This window comes from Phragmites australis, chromosome 8 (genome assembly GCF_958298935.1).
Source record: "Phragmites australis chromosome 8, lpPhrAust1.1, whole genome shotgun sequence".
Taxonomy (NCBI): domain Eukaryota; kingdom Viridiplantae; phylum Streptophyta; class Magnoliopsida; order Poales; family Poaceae; genus Phragmites; species Phragmites australis.
In genome coordinates this window covers 4,134,152-4,157,592 of record NC_084928.1, presented here as the reverse complement: position 1 = coordinate 4,157,592, position 23,441 = coordinate 4,134,152, and the positions used below count along the sequence as shown (strand labels likewise).

At 45.2% G+C, this 23,441-nt stretch overlaps 3 protein-coding genes across 3 annotated transcripts; 1 reads left to right on the top strand and 2 right to left on the bottom strand.

Annotated features, from left to right (window-relative positions):
* Positions 1-5,921: 5,921 nt before the first annotated feature.
* LOC133927539 (putative UPF0481 protein At3g02645) lies at positions 5,922-10,977 on the bottom strand. Its single transcript, XM_062374009.1, has 3 exons — positions 10,964-10,977; positions 10,691-10,810; positions 5,922-6,955 (listed from the first exon to the last, which is right to left on the bottom strand). The coding sequence occupies exons 1-3, from the start codon at positions 10,975-10,977 to the stop codon at positions 5,932-5,934; spliced, it is 1,158 nt and encodes a 385-aa protein (XP_062229993.1). The 3' UTR covers positions 5,922-5,931.
* A 5,338-nt stretch (positions 10,978-16,315) lies between these two features.
* LOC133925782 (putative UPF0481 protein At3g02645) lies at positions 16,316-18,362 on the top strand. The gene has a single exon (XM_062371535.1). The coding sequence runs from the start codon at positions 16,353-16,355 to the stop codon at positions 18,090-18,092; it is 1,740 nt and encodes a 579-aa protein (XP_062227519.1). The 5' UTR covers positions 16,316-16,352; the 3' UTR covers positions 18,093-18,362.
* Positions 18,363-19,988: 1,626 nt separating this feature from the next.
* Positions 19,989-23,239, bottom strand: LOC133927538 (uncharacterized). The gene is made up of 4 exons (XM_062374008.1): positions 23,215-23,239; positions 21,621-21,925; positions 20,774-20,824; positions 19,989-20,204 (listed from the first exon to the last, which is right to left on the bottom strand). The coding sequence occupies exons 1-4, from the start codon at positions 23,237-23,239 to the stop codon at positions 20,169-20,171; spliced, it is 417 nt and encodes a 138-aa protein (XP_062229992.1). The 3' UTR covers positions 19,989-20,168.
* Positions 23,240-23,441: the final 202 nt, after the last annotated feature.

Below are 23,441 nucleotides of genomic sequence, written 5' to 3'. Positions count from 1 at the left end.
GGATGGAGACCGAGAGAGCACATGCCAATTTTCGTCATCAAGGATGTGCTGCACCTGGATTGCCTTCGGCACACCTGAGAGACCAGATGTGTCTCCTGTGTTCGCCCGAGAACAACCATCATCGTCCTTCAAAATTTCCAACGTGATAACCTCAGCCTAAGCACACGAACTGCTAGTCTGGCCGCCCACCGCCACATGTGTCTGACCAATGATAGCCTGAAGAGCAACATTGGCATCTGTTTGCTGCACTAAATTTGCAAATCCTTGTTGAGATTGCAGGGATGTGGTTAGCTGTCCCCCCAGAACTAAGGCATGCTTAGCCACCAGAGGCCCGCCAGCCACTTTCGAATGTTGCACGTTCATGTCTTCCTCATTTGGCGACGAATTCGAGTAGTCGAACTGCCACCCACGTCCACCTGTGCAATATCGATGAGTTTGCCCACCTGTTGCTCCACCTGATCGCCACCAAGTTGCAACTTCTGATTGTCAGCCTCCCTAGCCACACTGGTGACCGCTTGGGGATCCACTAGTGGTCGGCTAGCGGCATGCTAGGGAAGTCAGATTGACCAACCGACGCCTGGCCCACTATGTCAAAGTGGGCCTACGTCTCATCTGGACAACACCAACGACCGGATGACCCGTTTGCTCGCCCGATTGCATGTAGTAAACTTGCAGAGACTTAGGTGTCACCTTCACCTCCAATTTGCGCTCCATGACATATCGATCAGCTCCTCCACAGGATGGGGCAGCGCCAGCCTTGGATCATACCCTTAGGGTGAAGCCTCCAATACGACACCAGAAGTTGTATCCCTGTCTAAAGGTCATGGCGGGCCACAGATGTTCATGGGCTTCTTGTTGAAAGGGGTTACCGCAATAAGGATTGGTGCCACTGAACCGGTCAGCGTGCTTGCCACTGCAGCCCCATCCACCTGCATAGGGACAGAAGCTGGATTGTTGCTATTAGTCTAAGAATTATTTCCTTTTGCTTTCTTTTTTGCTTGGTCCTGTGATGTGTCATGATCATCATTAAGCAAATCATCCTTGTCACCATTAAAATCAGCATCAAGTGGATTAGACGTCGGGCCATCATTAGTGACAAAGCCTTGGTCTTTGAGTGTGAAAGTGATTTCATAGCCAACACGACCAAGGACCACATCTGATTTGGTAGGCAACAGATTGGCATTCATGAGATCAATATGGACTCGAACAATGCCACATTCCTTAGGCATTGCAAGTCAATTTCCAACGGTGCACCAATCACCGTCGCTATAGCCCAGATAGCCATATAATGCCGAAAAGCTGGAGGAATACCCAATATGTGTACCCAAACCAATTCTAGATGGAACACGGGACTCAGCTCATCAGATGACTTCCATTCTCCAATGGAGATTGTAGCCCCTTGAGCTTTTAGATGGAATTCAACATCCACCATCTTGCTCAGCTCATCCGAATTCGGAAAAGCCACAAGATAGATATCCACTCCCTGTGAAATTGCCTCCCAGTTCCAGTCAGAATGGATCCTTCACCGAAGTTCATTCTAAATGATTTATGCTGTTAAATGGTTACCTTTCACCTTGACCAAAGCTATCGGTGATGATAGTGTGTCAACATCATTGTTGCCAGCTTGAGGGACTTGGAAAAAAACCTAGCTTATCAGCAACAAAACTGAGCATCATTGCATTAGGCTTCGAAGTTTCAGAATTGGACACTTAGCGGATAGCTGGTCATCATGCTTGTCGCAAATGACACAGTATAGAACTGCATCACACGCCTCCATCGAGTGCCCCTTTGTCTTGCACCGAAAGCAGTAGATTTTCTTTGGTCTATGCTTGTTACCTTTTCCTTCAGAAGCCTAAGGCGACGGAAGTGGAAAGGCCGCCGAACCAGGAAAAACTGAGCTGCTACCCTCCCGCGCCTTCAAGAAGCCATGGGATCAACCTGGATTGCATCCTCGACCTCCAAACCGAGGACCAAGGCCAAATCTCCCCCTCCCCCCTAATTAGAGGACGGGTCGAGGGGCCAGTACCGAATGTGAAGTGACCACCTTGACCTGAACCAGGGCCGGCTTGTCCATTGAATCCACCAATAGTGCCAGCCAATTGGACATCGGATAGTGACTTGGACGGGGATAGAAGATTGTGCCTGTGTGGTCCGACCGTGACCTCCGAATAGCAGGGACAGGCCAACACCGGGCCGTCTAGTCCCCCTGGTCGTAGCCCCAGATTGGATGTCGACTTGTCTACCAATCGCCTTTACAGAGTCACCAACACCTTGGCCGCCAGTCAAAGCACCAGCAGCCCTACGTCCCTGACCACCACCAGCCACAGAAGTGCCAGTGCCAGTCATCGCCACCTGTGCATAGGGGGGAGAAAGAAAGGGAAAAAAAGAGAGCTGATCGATTGGTTCGGCTTTGTTTGTGAGCAGGTCGCAGTCAAACAACAATAGGAAGGTGATCGTGCACAAATGGAAGCATGACACCTCCAAAAAGTACCAAAAACATCCTTCTTGCTATGGCCATGTTGACCTAGATCACCTACCAAGAAAGCCATGGAATCCTACAAGGAAATATCTGAAGATTGATCAGCTGAATGACAGTTGGACTACCAAGCATGGTCGTTGATTTTTCTCCAAAAAAGAAGTACCCTAGGACCACCACCGGTTGCATCCGCCGCTTGGGGAGAGGTCCATGCAAGGTCGCAGCAACCAACCCCGGCTTTTCCCATGCCGGTGCCCTTTCCCAGGAGCTTGCAGAGGAACTGCACGACACAACATAGAGGTTGAAGTATCGCGGACACCGAGATTCAAGGCCACAGCCTCTACAATACGTGAGGTCAATGCAGGAACATTGCCATCGACGATGCTCTCCTCTGCTTATAGGATGTCTACATTAGAGAAACCAGCGAGTCGAGCAGCTTGGATAAACTCCGGAGCTGATGGAGATCGTAGAGCACCGGATTCCTTCACAGAGTCGGCCAATGGTGAGGACATGCAGTCACCCCGGCCGACGGCAAGGAAATATCAGTTGATGGAGGCGGAGCAGCCCAAGTGGGCCATTAGTGACCATAGGCTGCAAACACAAGGTTCGAATCCAGGGAAACGGCGACGAAAGACTTGTCGACGGTGCGCCCAGATGCAGATCCGAAATCACCTCCAGAATCACCACCACAAATTCCGGAAATTCGAAATTCGACCTGCATCTAGATCAGGTTACTCTAATGAACAGGTGAGAATGTGGTGAACTAATGAATACGGAGTTCTCCTGCGTATTAAAAAAAAAGTAGTTCACTAATTTGGCCGGGTTAAGGGGGCTGCAGAATGTGTGGTGCACTGTAGTGTACCTACTCCAACACTGTATGCGCAGCTTCAGGTGCCGGTGTCGCGTATGTCTGAGCATTGCCGGATATGCTGCAGTGTTCCTCGCCAAGTACACTACTCTAGTCTTTTCTATGTCTGCCATGTGGTATAATAGAAGACGGCCCATATACTTTTCTAAGCTAGTGATCTTTAGTAATGATCTCTTTGATCGGTTGATGCTTAATGTGTCAAGGGATGTACTATAAAATTGGTCGATGTGGACCATGCGGTTTTGGCAACAAAACTTAGGACTCTATATCATTTGATAATATACTTCGCACATAAAAAAGAGACATGAGGCCTTCATCCACATTGGTACTTCGTCTTACTTTGCAATCACCAAAATCCCCAAATGTGCTGCCAACTCACTGTTTCGATACCGTCGACATTCCTTTCACCAGAGGAGCTATGACTATGAGAATTGAGATACCTTGCACACTCAACCTCAAGCACGTGGATTGACCGTGAATTTGGCCAGGTTTTGAGGCATCCAAACAAACCCTGAGGGGCTGAAGGTGAGAGAACTGTTGAAAATGAATCCGATTGAAACTTTCTATCTCACGGTAGAAAGTTTTGTGGGTCTTTTGTCTATCCTTAAAAGGTTTGAAGCTGAATTTTAATTGAAATAAAATTGATATTTTAGTTCAAAAATGATATTTCCCACCAATTTGAAAGTTGGAGACGGTGGTGGCGGGATAACCACTACTACAAAAACTATTTTTTCGAGACACATGAGTGATCTTTCTATATGTGATTCATATGAAAATCCGCCTGAGCAGTCTGCGGCGAACTACTGTGGTTTTGGACCGCCTGCGGAAACAAATTTTTACAGGCGGTTGCTTACGTGAACCGCCTGTGAAAACGGGTTAATTTTCACAGGTGGTTCACGTAAGCAACCGCCTGTGAAAATAAAGGACAGCTTATCTTAAAAAATTCATAACTTTTTCATATGAACTCGGATGGGGACAAAATTTATATGAAAATTGTAGCTCTCGACCAGATCTACAACTTTGTAGTTGAAATCTTTTTTATTTAAAGTCATTTAGATCTCCAAATAATCAGTTGAAGTTTCACATATAAGTTTCGATTACACATGCTATTGTTATCACAAGTCCTATTAATATAAGTAAACTCAGAGAAGAAAAATAATACTACCAACTTCAACATCTCCAACAAGATCAACAAGAAGAATAGCAAAGAGCCCACTATCAACAACGAGACTTTGACTTACAGAATTAGTAGTGATAATAACAATAGCATCAAGTGTCATCAAGTGTTAACACAGTCACAAATATTTTTTATTTTTATTTTATTTTTCTCTTATTTTTTCTCACCTCAGCAGCACTAGAATAGAAACTATTGTATATTTCTGCTCGAATTTGATGTAAGGGGTGACGGCTATCGACACAAACGTACGCTTCGAAAACGGTGCAGAAACTTTCTGGGACGAGAACTCAATCTTCCAAGCCGTTTTTGGCCTCGAAAAGTTGGCTGAACCCGATGAAGTGGGGAGAAACGGATGTAACTTTTTCTGTAGATGTCCGTAGAGTAAAAAAAACGTCGAATTCGGAGTCCGTATGCAAAAGTTATGCCTATTTTACCGAAGACGGGATAATTTATATTTTTAAACTGAAGGTTTTCACAAGCGATTTCTTAAGTGAACCGCCTGTGATAATATATTTTCACAGGCGGTTCCTTAAGTGCTGTGAAAATCTTCGGCAGAAAAGGTCAAAAGGATAAAATATCCCGTTTCAATCGCAAGTACTTGATAGGTAAGGCGGTAAGGAAGGTCGCGCGCGAGTGGAGATCCTGGGTTCGATTCCCACCTAATGCAAACGCTGAAAACAGTGCGAAAAAATAGCGAGATGGGTGAGTTTCGACGGCGTGGCAGCGAGGGTTCCTCGGGTTAAAAAAATCACTTTTTTTGGATAAAAAAACGTCGATTTGGAGACCGATTTTCACAGGCCTTCGATCACAGACGGATTCGATAAACGACTGTAAAAACAGGTTTTGACTCGCCTCTAAAAATAGTTTTTTAAGTAGTGAATAGCTAGGAACCGCGAGGAAGATGGTTGGAAAATAGACTATCATAAGATCCGGGTTGCAAGGTGGGCAGGCGGGAGCAGCATCTGCTACCTTGTTCATCAATATATATAGCAGTTCCCTTTTTCCTGTGACATTTTCTTGTAGCAAGCATCGATCATGGGTTGCTAATACACTTTATATGAAACAACACAGTTTTGATATGATTCCTATTTTACAGAGTGGACATTCGGTGAGGAACATCATCTCACCTCTGAAGTCTAAACTATATACAACGTGGAGCATGCAGAAATCATGTCAGGTTATATGCTCACTTCCTGTGGTGGGCAGAACTTTGCTTCTACGTTTCTTTGATCAAATGTCCATATCATGATGAATTGCTAGCTAGCAAAAGATCTTGAATTATTAATTTCGAATCGATCAACACAAGCAAACAGTATAATCCAAAAACTGTATCGTGCTATTTCCAGCCAAACGAAACCCATGCAAACCATGTCGCGTACGTAGCCCGATCAAGAAAGGCGAGCAAATTAATTACTCCGCCGTCGCGACGGTGACGGCGCCGAACCACCGCGAGCAGGTGTGGACGGAGCAGAACGCCTGCATCGTGGTGAGCAGCAGCAGCATGATGGCGGCGAGGAAGGTGAGCAGCTGCCACGAGCTGAACACGTACTTGCGCATGAACCGCTTCGTCTTGACGCGCCACCGCGAGTTGTAGTAGCGGTTCACCTCCTCCACCGCCCTGTCCACGAACGCCACCTTGGTGAGCCGCACCGACCGCGTCATCCCGTTCCACAGCTTCGCCGCCTCGCCGTCGCTCTTCATCCGGTTCAGCACCACCCCGCGCTGCCGCAGCAGCGCCACGTCCTCGTCGGTGTCGATGATGCCGTTCATCAGCTCCGTGTACCGGGCCAGCACCAATGGGCCCGACGCCGCCGATGCCTCGTAAGCGACCAGGTTCCGGAGCACGACCTCCGTGTTGGAGTCCAGGGTCACCACGGGGAGGTGGAAGGTCACCGTCTTGGCGTCGAAGGCGATGGTGGACAGGTCGCCGGCGGTCGGGGAGAACTTGACGCCGACGTTGGCTAGCTCGGACACCGAGGGGACCATGATCTCCTCGATCGGCGGCGGCCGGGTCAGGTACCCCGTGCTGGACGGGTCGCGGGGGTGGGTGCTCCCGTCGGCGCCGGACATGAAGAAGGACTCGACGGGGTTCTTCATCGCCGAGAGGCCCGGCACAACGGTGAGCATCTTCCACGGCGCTTTGACAGCGAACGCGATGGGCCTAGTCACGTAGCGCATCGGCCCGGTCTTGAGCCCCGACACGATGCCCCACACGGCGACGAGCAGCTGATTCACGTACTCGCATCCGGCAGCCGGCTTCTGCACCTCCACGCTTCCACCGTCCGCCGGCTGCTCCTCGGTGTCGTAGCTCTCGTCGGCGGCCTCTGTCGCGGGGTTCTCGGCCGGCTTCAGAACGAGCAGGTAGTCGAGCAGGTGCGAGTGCTTGCCGACGTCGACCGCCGGGAAGCTGTTTCTTTCCATATTTTGGAAGGAACTTATTTTGAAGTACAAGTCAGACACGTATACACAATATACTCACCTATATACAGACACACATTTTAACCATTTAACACATTTACATATGTATGTTCTACTCTCTCGAGATTAAACTGAGAAAATACAAACACCCGTACCGAGTTAAAGACTCGAACCCGAATACGAGTTCCATAACAATAACCCTAACCAACTGAGATGAGCTAAGTTCAAAGAAGGAACCACTTTTAGTGCTGAGTGACCTGCGAAGTGCAAAGAATGGAACTCGGCTCCTACAATAAGCGTGCAACATCCATGCGGCGCCTCATTGGCCAACCAGTTTTTTGGTTAACTGGGCCGAATAAATGGCACTCGGGTGTTTAAGGGAGAGCCAACACCCGAAATTTCCTAAGACTAGCCCCAAGGGATTCTCTTCAGAGGTCATATTTTCGTCGTGAAGGGATTTTCGTTTTCTTCAACACTTCAACAGTTTTCCTTCATGGTTTCCGTCACGACGAGATTCCCAGGGTTATTCCTTTCAGGATAGGATTCTCTCTCCTTCTGCTTCGCGATTCCCCTCGAAGGGAAGCTATTGGAGATGAGAGAAAATAAAGGAAATAGGAACGAAGAAGGGAATCGGGAAGGGAACAAAATGAAGAAAATATAGTTGGAGATGATCTAACCATATAAAACTGAGATCAACAACCATACAAACTGAGATCAAGGGCTCATATTGGTCAGACTTGATAGTAAGTCAAAATTCGGGTTCTCGAGGACTCCAACACCTGGATTTTCATTTACACCAACACTTGAAAATTATATTTAAAAATTATTGTAACTCTATTATAAACTAACTGTAAATATAGGTACTAAAAAATTCAGGTGTTGCAGGGTCTCAAAACACATGAAATTTGTTGCCTCAAATCCCATCGCCCTTGGGCACGAATCACAACAAATTACGATGACTATAAAATTACTACCTCCGTTTTTAAATAGATATCATTCTAGAATACGTGCAGTCAAACTTTAGAAATTTTGATTATTAATATACACAAAACTATTAGTATTTAACATATGAAAATGATAGTAGTGAATTTTTCATGAAAAATACTTTAACATCATCTAATTTTTATCAACTGAAAAATACTTTAACATCATCTAATTTTTATCAACTTTTATCAAAAGTTAGTTGTCAAAAGTAATAGTTAAACGTGTTTGTTGGAGATCATGCCGATATCCTAAACGACGAGTAAAAAAACGGAGGTAATAGGTGTTGAAACCCCCTAAAAGACTGGTGAGATTTAGCATTACCGTTTTTGTTAATACATGCTCGAGTGGGCGCTAAATATGCGGCCTTTTCGTTTATCTTTCTAGGGATGGGAATTCGCAATGATGTATATATATGATCTTCAGTGTCGTGGTTTCCAGCGTGGGATGTTGATTCAATCAACTGCATAGGAGACTAAATAATTTGGGAGGTGGTACACGAAGAGGATAAATAGTATATAGTACTACTGATATATGGTTACTGACGAAACTATAAAAAAAAGGGTCCCCCTTTTCTCTTTCCTTCCCAACCTGTTGAAAGAGGAGAAAAAACTAACACAATTGATGTACTAACTTCTTGACAACATTCCAATCAAGAAACTGTAAGTTCACTCAAGACAATGCAATTACAAAAATCAGATAGGCTTTCCAAGTTCACCAGTTTTCTTTAAATGCGAACTCTTGAGGAGAAAAAAAAAAAGTCATAGGCTAAGCATTGCCGGACATGCTGCAGTGTTCCTCACCAAGTACACCTTTTAGTCTTCTTTATGCCTCTTAAATGTTATAATAAATAAAAGACAATACATATACCTCTGTTAGCTAGAGATTATTAGTAATTCGCTCTTTCAGTGGTTCATGCTTCATGTGGCCAGGGATGTACTGCATAAACGGCTGATGTGGACCGTTCAGTATTTCACAGACGGATCCAAAAAAACGTAGATGGGTGACTATAAACACTTTCCGCTTACTAGAGCTTCTAGCGAGCTAATAATATTTATGAAAAGTAGAATAAATTGTTTGCAACATATCAAAGGGCAAAACAATTTGGATGAACTCAACATATCCACTAACCAACCAAATGTGATGTCATGGAGATAATCACTAGGGCTCCTATCTACAGGTCAACCGAGCGAAAACTATATGTCGGTCAGTCCAATAGGCCCAACTCTCCTGACTAGGCCTACAAGCGTCTTCTTCAACCTTCGCCGCCACCTTCTTCCTCATCTCTAGTGAACCTTCAATCATGTCATCTCCCTACCACGCTAACCCGTCTTTGACGAGCTATCGAACGAGTTGTCCTAGCTGCCAGCCCCACCCACTGCCCTTCTGCCATGTGCGGTTCAGTGGTGCCACCACCGCCTCACCGACCCACCAGACTGCCACCCACTACCAGTCGTGCCCCTACCCATGACCATCTCTTTAAGCCCTCTCCCACGCAAACCACAAACCCTAACCCTAAACCTTAACACGTTGGGAGAAGGGTGGAGACACGGTGGTAGTGGATGGAGACGCACGTGGCAGAGGAAGAAGAGAGAATCGTACCCATCTAGTTTCTTACGCATGAATCTTGAAGCTAACCAAGCTAAGGCCCAGAGTCGGTCGATTGACATAATCTGTGACAATCACTCACTGGCTACCTAATATAACCATTAACCATTCATGGGCTGAGCAAAATAGTGGCCCAACTAGATTGGTTTAATAGGGTATTGGGATTGTCGATGATTGGTGAAGTCAATTATACGAATACTTATTTAAAATAAGGATACATATTCACCAACAGTGTGTATCAAAGAGGAGGACATGCGATTTTATACAAGTTCAAGCCTCCCTCGGGATAATAGCTCTACATCTTGTTCCACCTTGATTAATCTGAGGAAAAGATAATTATAATAGATGTGTCTATATCTAGTCCTAAGGATCTTGCTGAGTTATCTTGTGTTCTAAATCTTGAAGCTATTGCCGGATGAATCTATTTGTGGCTCAAATTTGCTGTGAATCTCAATAGGTTATTTTTTGTTTCTATCTGACTAGGCTTGCTTCATGTTGCTTGTTCAGGTTCTAGCTTGCCTTGATCCTCTCTTCGCTTAATCGATCTTTTTTTTCTCCCTTGCTGGATGTATCCCCTTCCTTCATTTTATAGTTGGGTCAGGAATATGTACCGTACTCAAAGTCTCTGAGTGTAACCTTTCCGAATTGTATTACTTCTGGATATATGGAGGACTCCTTCCTAATCCGGGGATGGTTTCTGTATAGAATACGATGAACTGAATGGAATATAGACACATGTCTTATTTATCTCCTGGCGGTTATGAAACCTACTAAATTAGATTAAGGACACATACACGGTGGATATCCGTCTTTAGGGTATACCGTTTGTAATAAATACTTTGATTATTAATTAACCCTCCAACTCTAGTCATAAGAGGACAACTAGAATACACATAGTTGGGGATCCAATTGTACTAGAACTTATCTAATCGGGAATAGTCTTTGACCAAACAATATTCTTCCTAATCGGGAATCATCTCTGACTGAATGGGACCTTTTCTGTAAAAAAAAATCTCCTCCAATCGAATAGAGTTCTACTCGTAGAGGCATACCTAGTCGGGAATTACTTCCAACCGCAGAAGCCCAAGGTTCACCTTCTCTTTTATGTGCCCTAGAGACTATTCGTTAAATGCACAAAACTTTTGAGGGGAGTTGAAATAACCATGACATTTGGAAACGTGCTTCAAAATTCAAAATGTCATGGACGCCATTAATTGAATCGATAACATCAGCATCCATTACAGAACTGTTGTGAAAACCGCCAGACTCGTCCAAATTACACCTGGTTTAATCAACAATTAAGATGATTAAAACAGAAGTAATTTTGGCAGTCCCAATATATGCTCAACAAAGTCCAAGACCACAGTATATATCATTTACAATATAGTTTCGTCACCAGATATGAACAAAGTACAAAAGTTCTAACTTTTATTACAGATCTTGCTCCATGTTCCAGTTTCTACTTAGATCAGAGGTTTCATAACGCAGTGAAAAGATATTAATATAAGAAAAGACCAATGACACCATTGCCCATAAGGCACCACCGGGACTAACTCAGACATTCGATCTATACTCCTGGCCATCTCCAGCACCAACGGGATAAAAGTAACCGTAAACCAGTTCTTCATTACCTGCATCAACTTAAGGGCAACACGCTAAGTATGAAGGTACTCGCAAGACTTACACAATATGGGTATATACTATCCCAACTGCTAGGATAATGTATTGAGTTGAGTAGCAAGAAAATGGCCATAAAGTTAAGTTAACTCAGCGAAAAATCAATTTAACCAATATACTGGTATGAACAACTAGCATTGACTGATAATAAACATAATACACAATAAAGTAAACTTGCTTAACTCGAATAAGTACCAACACATGCTTCTCCCAGAAGCCCACATACTTTCCATTTCCCAAACTGAACGAAACTCTACGATGTTGCCCAATGGACATAAGCATGCTCATAACCGAGAGCACGGCAATTCAAATTATTCTTACACCCTGCAGCGGTACATCTTTACCCACATGACTCGGATCCATCATCTTGGCCCCCGAGGCAACCTTTCTCATACCCGGAACTACCCACTCCACTTGCCCCTATGGCACCGGGGTTACCGCGAGCATGTCCAGGATACCTCCAGCTCCCCGTCACCTTGCATCTCCTCATACTTTTTCTACGCATCATAGGGACATAAAGCAAGCGTCAGCACAGCATAGATAATCGGTTTATCTTACCATTAGATCGACATGTGGAAGTACAAAAGTGCTTAAGCCAAATGACACCACAGACGGTGTTTAAATGATGCAAGCAGTCTACGACACCCGAGTCTCCTCTCCCGAACTGCCCCTAGCACCCGCTCACATCTCTTCTCAACTTTTCCAACTCATCAACCCAGCATATCATTTCTTTGTAACTGTAGTTTAAATTCCTGCAGGTCACAAACGACGGTGACATCCATCGTTCGACTTTTATCGATGAGGCTAAGCAATTACTGCGTCACTTTTAAGTTGGACTACTGTGTCACTTTTAAGTTGGACCATGTCATGATAATACCCAGGTTACAAAGATCAGGATTAACAACTTTATCAAGGTAGGTACGATACAACAAATAGGTTCTACTTGATTCCTGACATTGACTCCTTATCACATACATCTACAACATATAGCAAAATCTAACATATTAGCCAACTATTCACCAAAACATATGAGAGATATGATAAATGCTTACTTGGTGCTTTCTTGATGCTTCCTGCGCAACACTCACAGAACTCCGCTGGTTCACTTTCGTGTTTAAACTCGCGACTCTCTGAAACGTCGTTTGCTAATAAAATAACAATGCATCGCATTGAGTATGGATGATATACAATGAGAGATGCTCCACAGTGTATGACCAAAGTGAAGATTCAATGCATCATGGCATGAGTGTTAAAGCATTAATGATTCCTTAAGTGAGATTAGTGTTAATCATTTACTAATTTCTTGAATTAATTAAGCTTAAATAAAGCTTAAACCTAATTAGAAAGTTAATTACACTTAGTATGAGGGTAAATATTTTTATTTAATAGGACATAAAACATGAAGACTAACAAAATTGGTTTCGTCAATTTTGGAGTTACCAATAATTAATTATGAATTAATGAAACTTAAGCATATTTCCTTAATTAAAGAAATCTCAGCACATATTTCATAGCTCCTAGTATTCTTAACATGTAGAGCATGATAATAGAAAGCTAACAAAATTGGTCTCATAATTTTTGAAGCTACATTAATTTTCTATGCATTTTACAAGTTTCAATCGAATTACTAGTGCGACAATAAATCAATTTTGCTATTTTCGAAATAACCGGATTATTAAATGACTCTAATCCTTTTTGTACCGGTGACCACCTAGCCATAGAGGCTGACCGCGGGCCCGACGGGTTTGACCCAGGTCAAAATTGACTCGAATTGGAGGCGCACAGTGCCGGGCAGCACTAGAGAGCCCACCGGCGGCAAACAACGACGCAATTGACCTGGCCTAGGACACCTATAGCTACTACGTGGGCATATGAACTCAGTGGTGTGACTCTTGGCCTACAGGCTCGGCCAGAACTAAGCCGGCAGCGAGCATGGCAGCACGGTGGCTCACGATCGCACGAGGAGAGGAGCGCCGACCACGGGCTAAGCCCAAATTGACGTGCGTGAAGGGTAGAGGATAGCACGGGGAGGCTCACCACGGTGTGGATTTGGGAGAAGGAGCAGCGATGTGGCGGCTCAACGGTGAGGGGCGGAACCAAGCCGCCGACGAGGAAGATGACGGTGCGAGCTCAATCTGGTGGGGAAAAGCTTTGAATCGGCTGGGGAGAGCTTGGTGAAGGTCCTAGCGCCACCCTTCAGTGCTTCGGGGAGCTTGGCCTAGGCGGGTTTGAGCTCGGGCTCGACAGATTTGGATCCGCAGCGCATGCGGTTCTGAGCTCTGCTCTCTGTGCTTGTGCTCAGCTGGGAGAGAGAAGTGAGGGAGAGACTGAGCAAAGAGCAAGAGAGAGAGAGGGATAAGGAGAGAGAGCCGTGTGGTGATTGAGGATGGTGGTCGATCCCACTCGAAGCAGCGTGGTGGCTGGCGATGTGGCTCGGTGTCCAACCCACGTAGTCGACAAAACCGGCAGCAAAGGGTAGAGACAACGAGGGGATGACCGGTCGGGCTGAGATGAACAGTGGCCGACATTAGAAAAGATCTCCCTCCTCTCTAATTCCCAAAGTAGATCTTCCTATGGCCCAAAAATTGTAGGATAAATTTTGTGTGAAACTATAATTCAAGTGTATCCTATTTTCATTTGTTTGACCCATAATACCTAAGTCAATTTCAAATTAAAATTCTCAAAAGTTGCAATCTTTTACAACTTTCACATATTTTTAAAGCTCCAATTTAATTCCCAAATATTTGGAAAAATTCACTAATATTCTTTAAATGTCTGGACTAATTTTTAAAATTACTTTAAACCCTATGTTGCATAGCAAATTTGTGAGTTCCTTCACAATGCATCATTTAATATTAAATTTAACAATTCTTGTTTGAGTTAAATGCACTCAATTCCTTCCTCAAAACCTTAATTATGATGCAAATGATGCTCATTAATGCTTAATGATAGTTTTAAGGATTTTGGGCTGTCACAAAAACCCTCTTCCATATAAATAGGAAAGGATCTCGACGTAATCTTCGTCCCTCCTCTCGCATTCTCAAACCTTCTTCTGCCTCTGAGCAAAATCCCCCCCCCCCCCTCTTTAACCTCTAGCCCCTAAGTTTCCAATGGTGACTTCCAACAACTTAGAGCTCGCATCTAGAAGCTAGAGATTGAGGAAATGATTGTCCCTAAGAGTTTGATATCTTGGAAGCAAGCGGAGGGGGACGAGCTTCCAAGTCTGAACACCAGAGAGATCATGATCTTTGTTTGTATAAAGTATTTTTCTTAATTGCACTGTGTTCTTAGTTTAGTTTATATCTTTGTATTTATTTATTTTCCTATATAATTATTTATTTTACTGTAATCAAATCTTATTCTTATATTGCATTGCATCCCTACGGTACAACTAGAAGCGTGATTCATCGCTGCACATAGCAAGCTCTATGTGGATTCGATAACCTATCAATACTCTTGGGTGAAAGTGCTACATTGATATGTCATCTTGCGATATCAGTCATCTTTCTTGCTAGCCGAGTCACCAGTGCAAGCATTAGACGCAGCCACCCTACTCTCATTGCCCCGATGAAGATGGACATCGGCAAACCCTTCGTGAAGATATCCGCATACTGAGGCAAGGTGGAAGCATGAAGAACCAAAACCTCGCCGAGGGCAACGCTCTCCCAAATAAAGTGCAAAACAATCTCCACATGTTTGGTACGTTGATGCTGAACTGGGTTAGTGGAGAGATGCACCATGGTAATTTTGTCACAATATACCACAGACGCTCACTGTAGAGGTCGGTGAAGCTCGATGAGGAGTTGACAAAGCCAACAAATTTCATCGACGGTGTTGGTGACGGCACAGTACTCCACCTCCGCACTGGAGCATGAGGCAGTGTGTTGCCACTTAGGCGACCAAAGGACAAGATTGTCACCTAGGAAGAGCTTGTAGCCTGACATAGACTTGTGAGTATCTTTGGCGTTCGTGTACGGTAGGAGAGCATCAGGAGACATCTTGTTAAGCTAGACACTGTAGCTTACAATGTCGTCGTCAGTACTCCATAAAAATCAGCACAGTTCATCTTCCTGGCTTACATGATCCTCTTCATGATCCACCTCTCCGACCATAAGTCTCCATTGCGAGATCGAATCGGTACCCCCACGCTGGAGACCACGCTGCTACGATCATTGCGAGTGCCGGCCATCCCCAATTACTGAAACCAAAAGGCAGGTAGCCAATTCAGAGCCCACAAGGACGACATTAACAAGAACTGGTTGGCCGATGATTAGCTCAGCTGTGCCAGTATGCGTGATCCACGCTCCCATATATCCAGTATTATATAGCCTGCCGGTTCCATCTGCTGCAGCTCAAGTGGCTCTCTCGCAGAAAGAAGAGCAACACTGTGACAACACTCTCAAGTGGCAAGGATTCCTCAGCTGCTCAGCATATGTGGACTCCACTGCGGTGGATCGGTCCAAGAACCAAATCAATGTCCTTTCCAGTCTGGCCTGTGAATGATTAACGTCGCAGGCCACATTCCAGCACCGAGAGACAGGCATAATCTGTCGACTATTTTGTGTACCATGTGCTTGGTTGTTACTGCTGAATCATATAGACAGTTTTTTTTTTATCGAAACTATTGGCAAACTTGAGGGTTCTCATCAGTTGGTTTGTACTTGTACTCCTACTGATGAAGTATGCTTTTGTTCGTAGTGTTCAGACTTCACACTGACAGCGGCAACAAGTACTACCAGCTGCCAATTTCTTTTGTCAAGTACTAATGTTAGATTTAGTCTAGATCGGAAATTGATGATGGGGAAGTAGAACTGGGAGGCTTAAGCGGCAATCTGATCGGCATCTGCAGCTCTGATTGTCTCCCTGCAGAAGGAAAACGTGTGAAAATGAAGGCGAGATATGTTCGACATGAAGTCTCAACATTTCCAACCAAAAGGGCCACTGCCACCAACTTAACTTTGTCCATTCTATTTTGAAAATTTGAATTGACTAATCGTATGATAAAGTATTTAGAATTCGATTATATTACCGCTTAACAGGCAAATAAGCAACACAACAACCAGCATCTCTCGTATATAAATTGTAGTAACTTAGTGAGTGGCGTTGAGAGGCAGCACGCAGGAGGTAGCTAGGCACTGGTGGTAGCAATGGCCGCCTCCGATCACCATGCCGTGAGCAGGCCCGCGACGCCGCTGGTGTTCGACGAGGTCAGGTGGGTGGTCCAGATCCGGCAATCCCTCCAGGAGGACGGCGCAGGTGACGACGACGACAATGGCATCCCGGTGTCCGTGTTCAACGTGCCCAAGCAGCTGCAGGTGCACAAGCCGGAGGCCTACACTCCTCAGCTCATCGCGCTCGGCCCGTACCACCACTGGCGACCCGAGCTATACGAGATGGAGCGCTACAAGCTCGCCACGGCGCGGCGCGCGCAGAAGCGGCTCCGCGCCGGCCTTAAGCTCGACGGCCTCGTCGAGCAGTTTGCGCGCCTCGAGCGCAAGGTCCGCGCATACTACCACCGGTACCTTGACTTCAGCGGCGAGACGCTGGCGTGGATGATGCTCGTCGACGGCGCATTCCTGCTCGAGTTCTTGCAGATTTACGCCGTCGCCGCCGACGAGGGGGACGGCAGGGTGCTGCGGAGGGTGTCGTCGAGGATGGCGCACCTCGTCGACTTTGCCGGGAGGAAGTCGGCGCACTACCTCATCCTCCGGGACATGCTCATGCTCGAGAACCAGATCCCTCTGTTCCTCCTCCGCAAGATCCTTGAGCCGCAGTGCGCGTCCGCCGACGAGGCTGGCGAGCTGCTCGCGAGGATGGTCACCGGGCTCATGAAGGAGCTCTGCCCGTTCAAGATGATGGACAACTTCCCGGTGGTTGACGTCGGCAAGCACTCGCACCTGCTCGAGCTGCTCTACTACCTGCTCGTGCCGAAGCCGGCCGAGAACCCCGAGACGGAGGCCGACGCCTACGGCGGCGGCCACGACGAGAGCTACGACATCGAGGAGCAGCCGGCGGAAGGTGGAAGCGTGGAGGTGCAGAAGCCGGCCGCCGGATGCGAGTACGTGAATCAGCTGCTCGTCGCCGTGTGGGGCATCGTGTCGGGGCTCAAGACCGGGCCGATGCGCTACGTGACTAGGCCCATCGCGTTCGCTGTCAAGGCGCCGTGGAAGATGCTCACCGTTGTGCCGGGCCTCTCGGCGATGAAGAACCCCGTCGAGTCCTTCTTCATGTCCGGCGCCGACGGGAGCACCAACCCCCGCGACCCGTCCAGCATGGGGTACCTGACCCGGCCGCCACTGATCGAGGAGATCATGGTCCCCTCGGTGTCCGAGCTGGCCACCGTCGGCGTCAAGTTCTCCCCGACCGCCGGCGACCTGTCCACCATCGCCTTCGACGCCAAGACGGTGACCTTCCACCTCCCCGTGGCGACCCTGGACTCCAACACTGAGGTCGTGCTCCGGAACCTGGTCGCTTACGAGGCATCGGCGGCGTCGGGCCCGTTGGTGCTGGCCCGGTACACGGAGCTGATGAACGGCATCATCGACACCGACGAGGACGTGGCGCTGCTGCGGCAGCGCGGGGTGGTGCTGAACCGGATGAAGAGCGACGGCGAAGCGGCGAAGCTGTGGAACGGGATGACGCGGTCGGTGCGGCTCACCAAGGTGGCGTTCGTGGACAGGGCGGTGGAGGAGGTGAACCGCTACTACAACTCGCGGTGGCGCGTCAAGACGAAGCGGTTCATGCGCAAGTACGTGTTCAGCTCGTGGCAGCTGCTCACCTTCCTCGCCGCCATCATGATGCTGCTGCTCACCACGATGCAGGCGTTCTGCTCCGTCTACACCTGCTCGCGGTGGTTCGGCGCCGTCACCGTCGCCACGGCGGAGTAATTAATTTGCTCGCCTTTCTTGATCGGGCTACGTACGCGACATGGTTTGCATGGGTTTCGTTTGGCTGCAAATAGCCAGGTACAGTTTTTGGATTATACGGTTTGGGCAATTTTGTTGTTGTTGTTGTTCTGAATTTCTGATGTGTAAGTTGATTGGTTGCTTGTGACTTGTGAGATTATACTTGCACATACGTACTATTGGTTTGGCATGAATCATTATGATGATTTTGCTATGGTAAACATCTGTAACATGTGTCATTGTGGTGGTTTTGCTATGTAATAAGCATCTGTCCCACCAAATATGTGTGAATCTCTGTCAATTTCTGACCTTGATCCGCTTGCAATTTTGTGCTTAGATGGCGACTTCTTTTTCGCCGTCCATGAGGTCAATTGCGACGTCACCTCAGCCAAGCGCGTGAGTGCCGTTGATGCTGAACACCACGCGACAAGTGTGTGCTCCGCAGGCAATGCTCTCCTATCTTTGCTGACGAAGATCGAAGTGGCAGTGATCTCGGAGGACTACAATTGTGAATTGGCACAGAGTAGAGACAACCACTCATCTTTTCCTCATATCTAACTTTGCAAGAGTATGCTGGTTATCGATTGGCATCCCCTGCCTCAGTAAATTCAACTTGAGTAAATATGGCACTATATAAAAAAAGAAAATCAATGTGTAAATGTGATATTTCTCACTCGATTGAAAAAACGATTCGTACCAGCTGATCGTTTTCCACCGTTAGAACGAGATCCAAAGTACCTCCCGACACGCTCTCTCTCTCACGTTTTCTCTGGTGCATGTGCTCATCGGCGTGCTCGCCCCCATCTACCCCGCCTACTCTCATCGTCGATGGCGACCACGCTGTCGGGTCTGTCTCCGCCTCCCCCGTCACGCGAACCCATCGGCATGTGATGTCCCCGCCCTAGCCTCGCCCATAGGTGGTCTCCCCGTCGTCTCGCCCGTCACCACTGTTTATCCTACCTGCCTCCTCCAAGCTTTCTTCTAAGCCCAGAATACATAGAACCCCACCGAAAAACTCGAAACCCTAAAGCCCACCGTCGCTTACTCGCCAACACCGTGTGTTCGCACAATCGACTAAAATTGATTGAGATTTTAATCGACCAGTGTGTAGTAAATACGTAATCATTATGTGCTAGAGCATATAGACAGTCTGAAATGATTGGATTTTCAATTATATTGATCCAACAATATAACGATATAAAACTATATTTCTTCATGAGTTAAGCTTGGTAACTCACTGTGCCCAAATAATATATCTTGATCAGCTCTCTCAATAGATAAACTCAAGACTATAACTTCTTAGCTTTATTTTGTTTGTTTCCCTCCCTAATCCCGTACCAATATAAACTCTCTATCTCTAATCTGTAGGGACTTAGTCCCTCAGTTTCCCTTAAAAAAAGATCGAAGTGTCAGGGGCAGTAAAAGCAAGGAACATTATGTAATAAAGAAATTTAACAGAAAATAGTTCAACTTCTTATTGTCGAAACATGCCTACGTTGTGTGGATACTGAAGGCAAAAAATCCCAATCTGGGTGTAGTGTGTTGCTTTTTAGCCAAATCCAAAGCCCCTCTACTTCTACTACCCTACTGTTGCTGCCCTGTGTTCCAGAGGTTCGGTTGGTGATAGTTTACTGAAATTGATGATTGCATACTTGAAATCAATGTGTGTACAGCTGCTCTAATGTGTGCATTTGCAGATAAATTATCATCCTACCACTGTGTCTTAACTAGCTCATGCCATGCTACATGTTGGCCCTGTAACACCCTAGGACCATAAAAACTGAGATGCTATTAAACTACGTAACCTATAGATTGTTATAGAAAAAAATAACAGCATCTTCTCTATAAACTTAAATATCGCAGAAGCAATAACATAGGTAAACAAAATATGCAAAATATCATATTAGCAGATAAAATCATCCTGACATGACCAAGAGCAAAATATTAAGTTTAACATCACCGCTACTCTTTAAACATCCAGCGAACGACTGTAAAGACTAGACTTTGATTATTATAGCACAAGATAAAAAGTGTAGACATGAAGTGCAAAATATGCTGTTACATCTTCATCCCTTCATGACATGCTTCGAGAACCTGGAAAGAGTAATGCAAAGGTGAGATTGAAAATCTCAACAAGCAAACTTGTTTTGACAAGCTATTTAAATCACAAGTTGAATAAGCATCGATTTAATATAGGACTTCTCAAAACATAAGGCATGTTAGGATAGTATCAATAATATTAAAGAATAACCTCAAATAAAGGTCACAACCACAAGTATAACTTCATATCCCCAATAACATATAAATGTTATTAACTTCCATAAATTCATATGAATGCAATGACATGTCTTCTTTTACATCGCACCCCTCCTCAGGCAACATACGATGTATATGCAAATGCAAGTGCACGTGGCAGAAATATGCTGCAATTGTACTAAAGTATACCACCAATAATACCTCAACTTCATTCTCAAGTCGAACATCAGCATAGTTCAATAAGAATTATAGCAACATAAAGATAGACATAAGGCAATGATTAACCATGCTTAAGGTAAAGAACAGCATAGAATTCAGATCATAGTCAAATTTATCATGGTTCTGAGATGTAAGTGATGAAAATAACAAGTCAAAACAGTAGCAACACCATAGCTACGTTTAGTTACCTTCAACCGGTAGTAACGGCGAACTTCAAGTGTAAGACGAAGCACCACCACCTAAACACAACCATATCTCAGTACCAACACTCCTCATACATGCAAATACATAAAACAAAGCACTCCTACACCCAAAACCCTCAATCGAGCAATACTGATCCAAAAAATAGCACACACGCATTAGATTGGCAGAAGCAGCAGTACTTCTCTTTTCTTATCTATTTTTCTACCACATATATGATAAAAAAATAAATACATTTTAGGAAACTAAAGAACAAGGGCTACAACTTTCGTTGTGACCATATAATTTTCCCATACCTCTAAGGTTTCCTAAATGACATATCAAAACAGCTATAGAGACCTGTCGTCAATTTCAAACAGCAGCCACTCAAAACTATTTATTTCCAGAAATATTCAACGAAAAAATCTAAAATTTTGTGAACATTTAGATCATAACACAAGATTCAAATTTTATATAATTTGTATCTACATAAAACATCATTAACATGGCCTAAACAAGCTCTGAACTTTCTGACGACAATATGACAGATAGACAACTTCAAATAGCAAAATCTCCTAAACCGTGCGGGCAAAAAATTTGAAATTCATATAGCAGCTAGATTTCACAGTGAGCTACAACTTTCTAGTTGATCTCTTCGGCAGGAAAAATCACCTAAGACCCCAAAACGATGATTTCGTCTACACTGCGCACCCAGAAAATTTCTGCAGCTAACCTGAACCATTAACAACGGACTTTCCTAAGAGATCGAGCCCTATCCTCAAGATTAAAACAATCTTTTAAACCCCAAAAAGAAAACGGCAGCATAGATTGGGCCAATACCTACGCAGGACTCACAAATTCGCTCACTTTCCCTTGTGCACCTCTCCCTGCCTTTAAACCTGCCCTTGCTGTCATCAAGTTTGGATTGGAGAGGGGTTGCAGCAACAAAGGGGGGGGGGGCAGCTGGTCCTTCCTTCTCCTCCTTCCTGTGATCCCATTCTGCTGATTCTTCTCGATGGATTGGTGCTGCAAGGGGAAGTCCAGGGCTGGGGGCGCCACCACACCAGGGAAGGAGAGGGGTGGCACAGAAGAAAGAACAGGATTGGCTAGGGTTTGGCTGGGTGGATGGGGGAGAAAGAAGAGGAAAGGGGTGTATGGGCCTTTAGGGAGGGGCTGGGTTAACCGGTTCAAGCCCAGGTTGGCTCAGCCCACTTCCAAGTTAATATTTTTTTTCTGTTTTTTAAAAAAATTACTGCTGCTATTTTGCTTTAATTCCTTCTCTTTTCTTTTCCGGCGAGAGCGATTCGACACCGAAAAACCGGAAACGATTGCAAGTTATGCTATATGCTTTGATGGTTCTAACCTGATGGCTGGTGCATTATAATTTATCTATAAGCTGTAACTTCCAGTCATATAGAGAGATGCTAATTGTCTTGCAGTTGTCATAAGTTCAGATCAATTATTTACTACTTGTACTCTTCTCTTATAGACTATGCTGCTCAGCGAGGATTAGAACTGCTATTTTGGTAGACTGAAAGTTATACTAGTGAAGAGGGTTATTTTATCTATGTCTGAAACTAGGGTTCTTGCAATATGGATATACTGTCTACTCCTTACTTCAAGCTACTGGAAATAATTACAATCTCATATGGCCTCTTTTATTCAGGTAAACTGATGATGTTTGGGTTCCTAATTCGAGGACAACATCAAAGATTTGAAGGACTAGAACAGGAAAGGTGCCTACCTTGAGGTGCTGGTTCTTATGCTTGAAAGGAAGAAGCTTTTGCTGCAGTTCCTGATGGAAGTGTGCAGCTCGGTTTGGGGAAGAGAAGTGACGTGAAGATGGAGTACTAGTGTAGCAGATAAAGATGAGAGGAGGTGCACTGTAAGTAAAACCTTTTTTTTTAATGCCTTCACGGCGATTTTATTAATTATCAAAGATAGTTACATCATCTAAGTAACCGACCACAATAAAGTTAGGATCTCCCATCTAGACACATGTTTGGGATCCCTCTACCTATATTGCTAACACATGAGCTACAATATTACCCTCCCACGAACAATGTTCTATTATTACAAATTTCGAACAGCTATGATAACTGAACATAGCAAGATAGTAATTACGATCCACGAACTGACGCCTCTAGCTAGAAAATTACACTCTTTGTATATTGCTGAAGCTCCAGTTGCTGAGTTGCCACCGTAATGCATTGTCTAAACTACCTCCATGCAATCAGAGTTAATGATTAACTTCGAGCACTCAGTCTAACGTGCTAGGATGAGTCCCTCTCTCAGAGCTCCAGCCCCTGCAGTTGATGTTGAATTGACGTGAGAGATTCTGCTATTGTTAGCCGCAAGGAAACCTTCCACTTCATCTCTGATTATAGCTCTAGTTGCCCCAGTTGACTGATCGAGACAGAAAGCAACATCTACATTTAATTTGACATACCTTTTGTGAGGCTTGGTCCAGCCATGTCTCTTAATTCCGCTCTTCGTATTCATTGCTTTACCATAGTTCGCTTTAAGTGCGGCGACCGCTAATGCCGTTCTGGCCGGCAGATGGATCGTCTTATCGTGAGTAACTTGTCTGCGTCGCACCGGAAGTAAAACTCTGTATTCTCTAGAAGGAGCAAGGTAAAGGATAAGAATTAAAATGGTGTGTTGCCGACTCCTCCC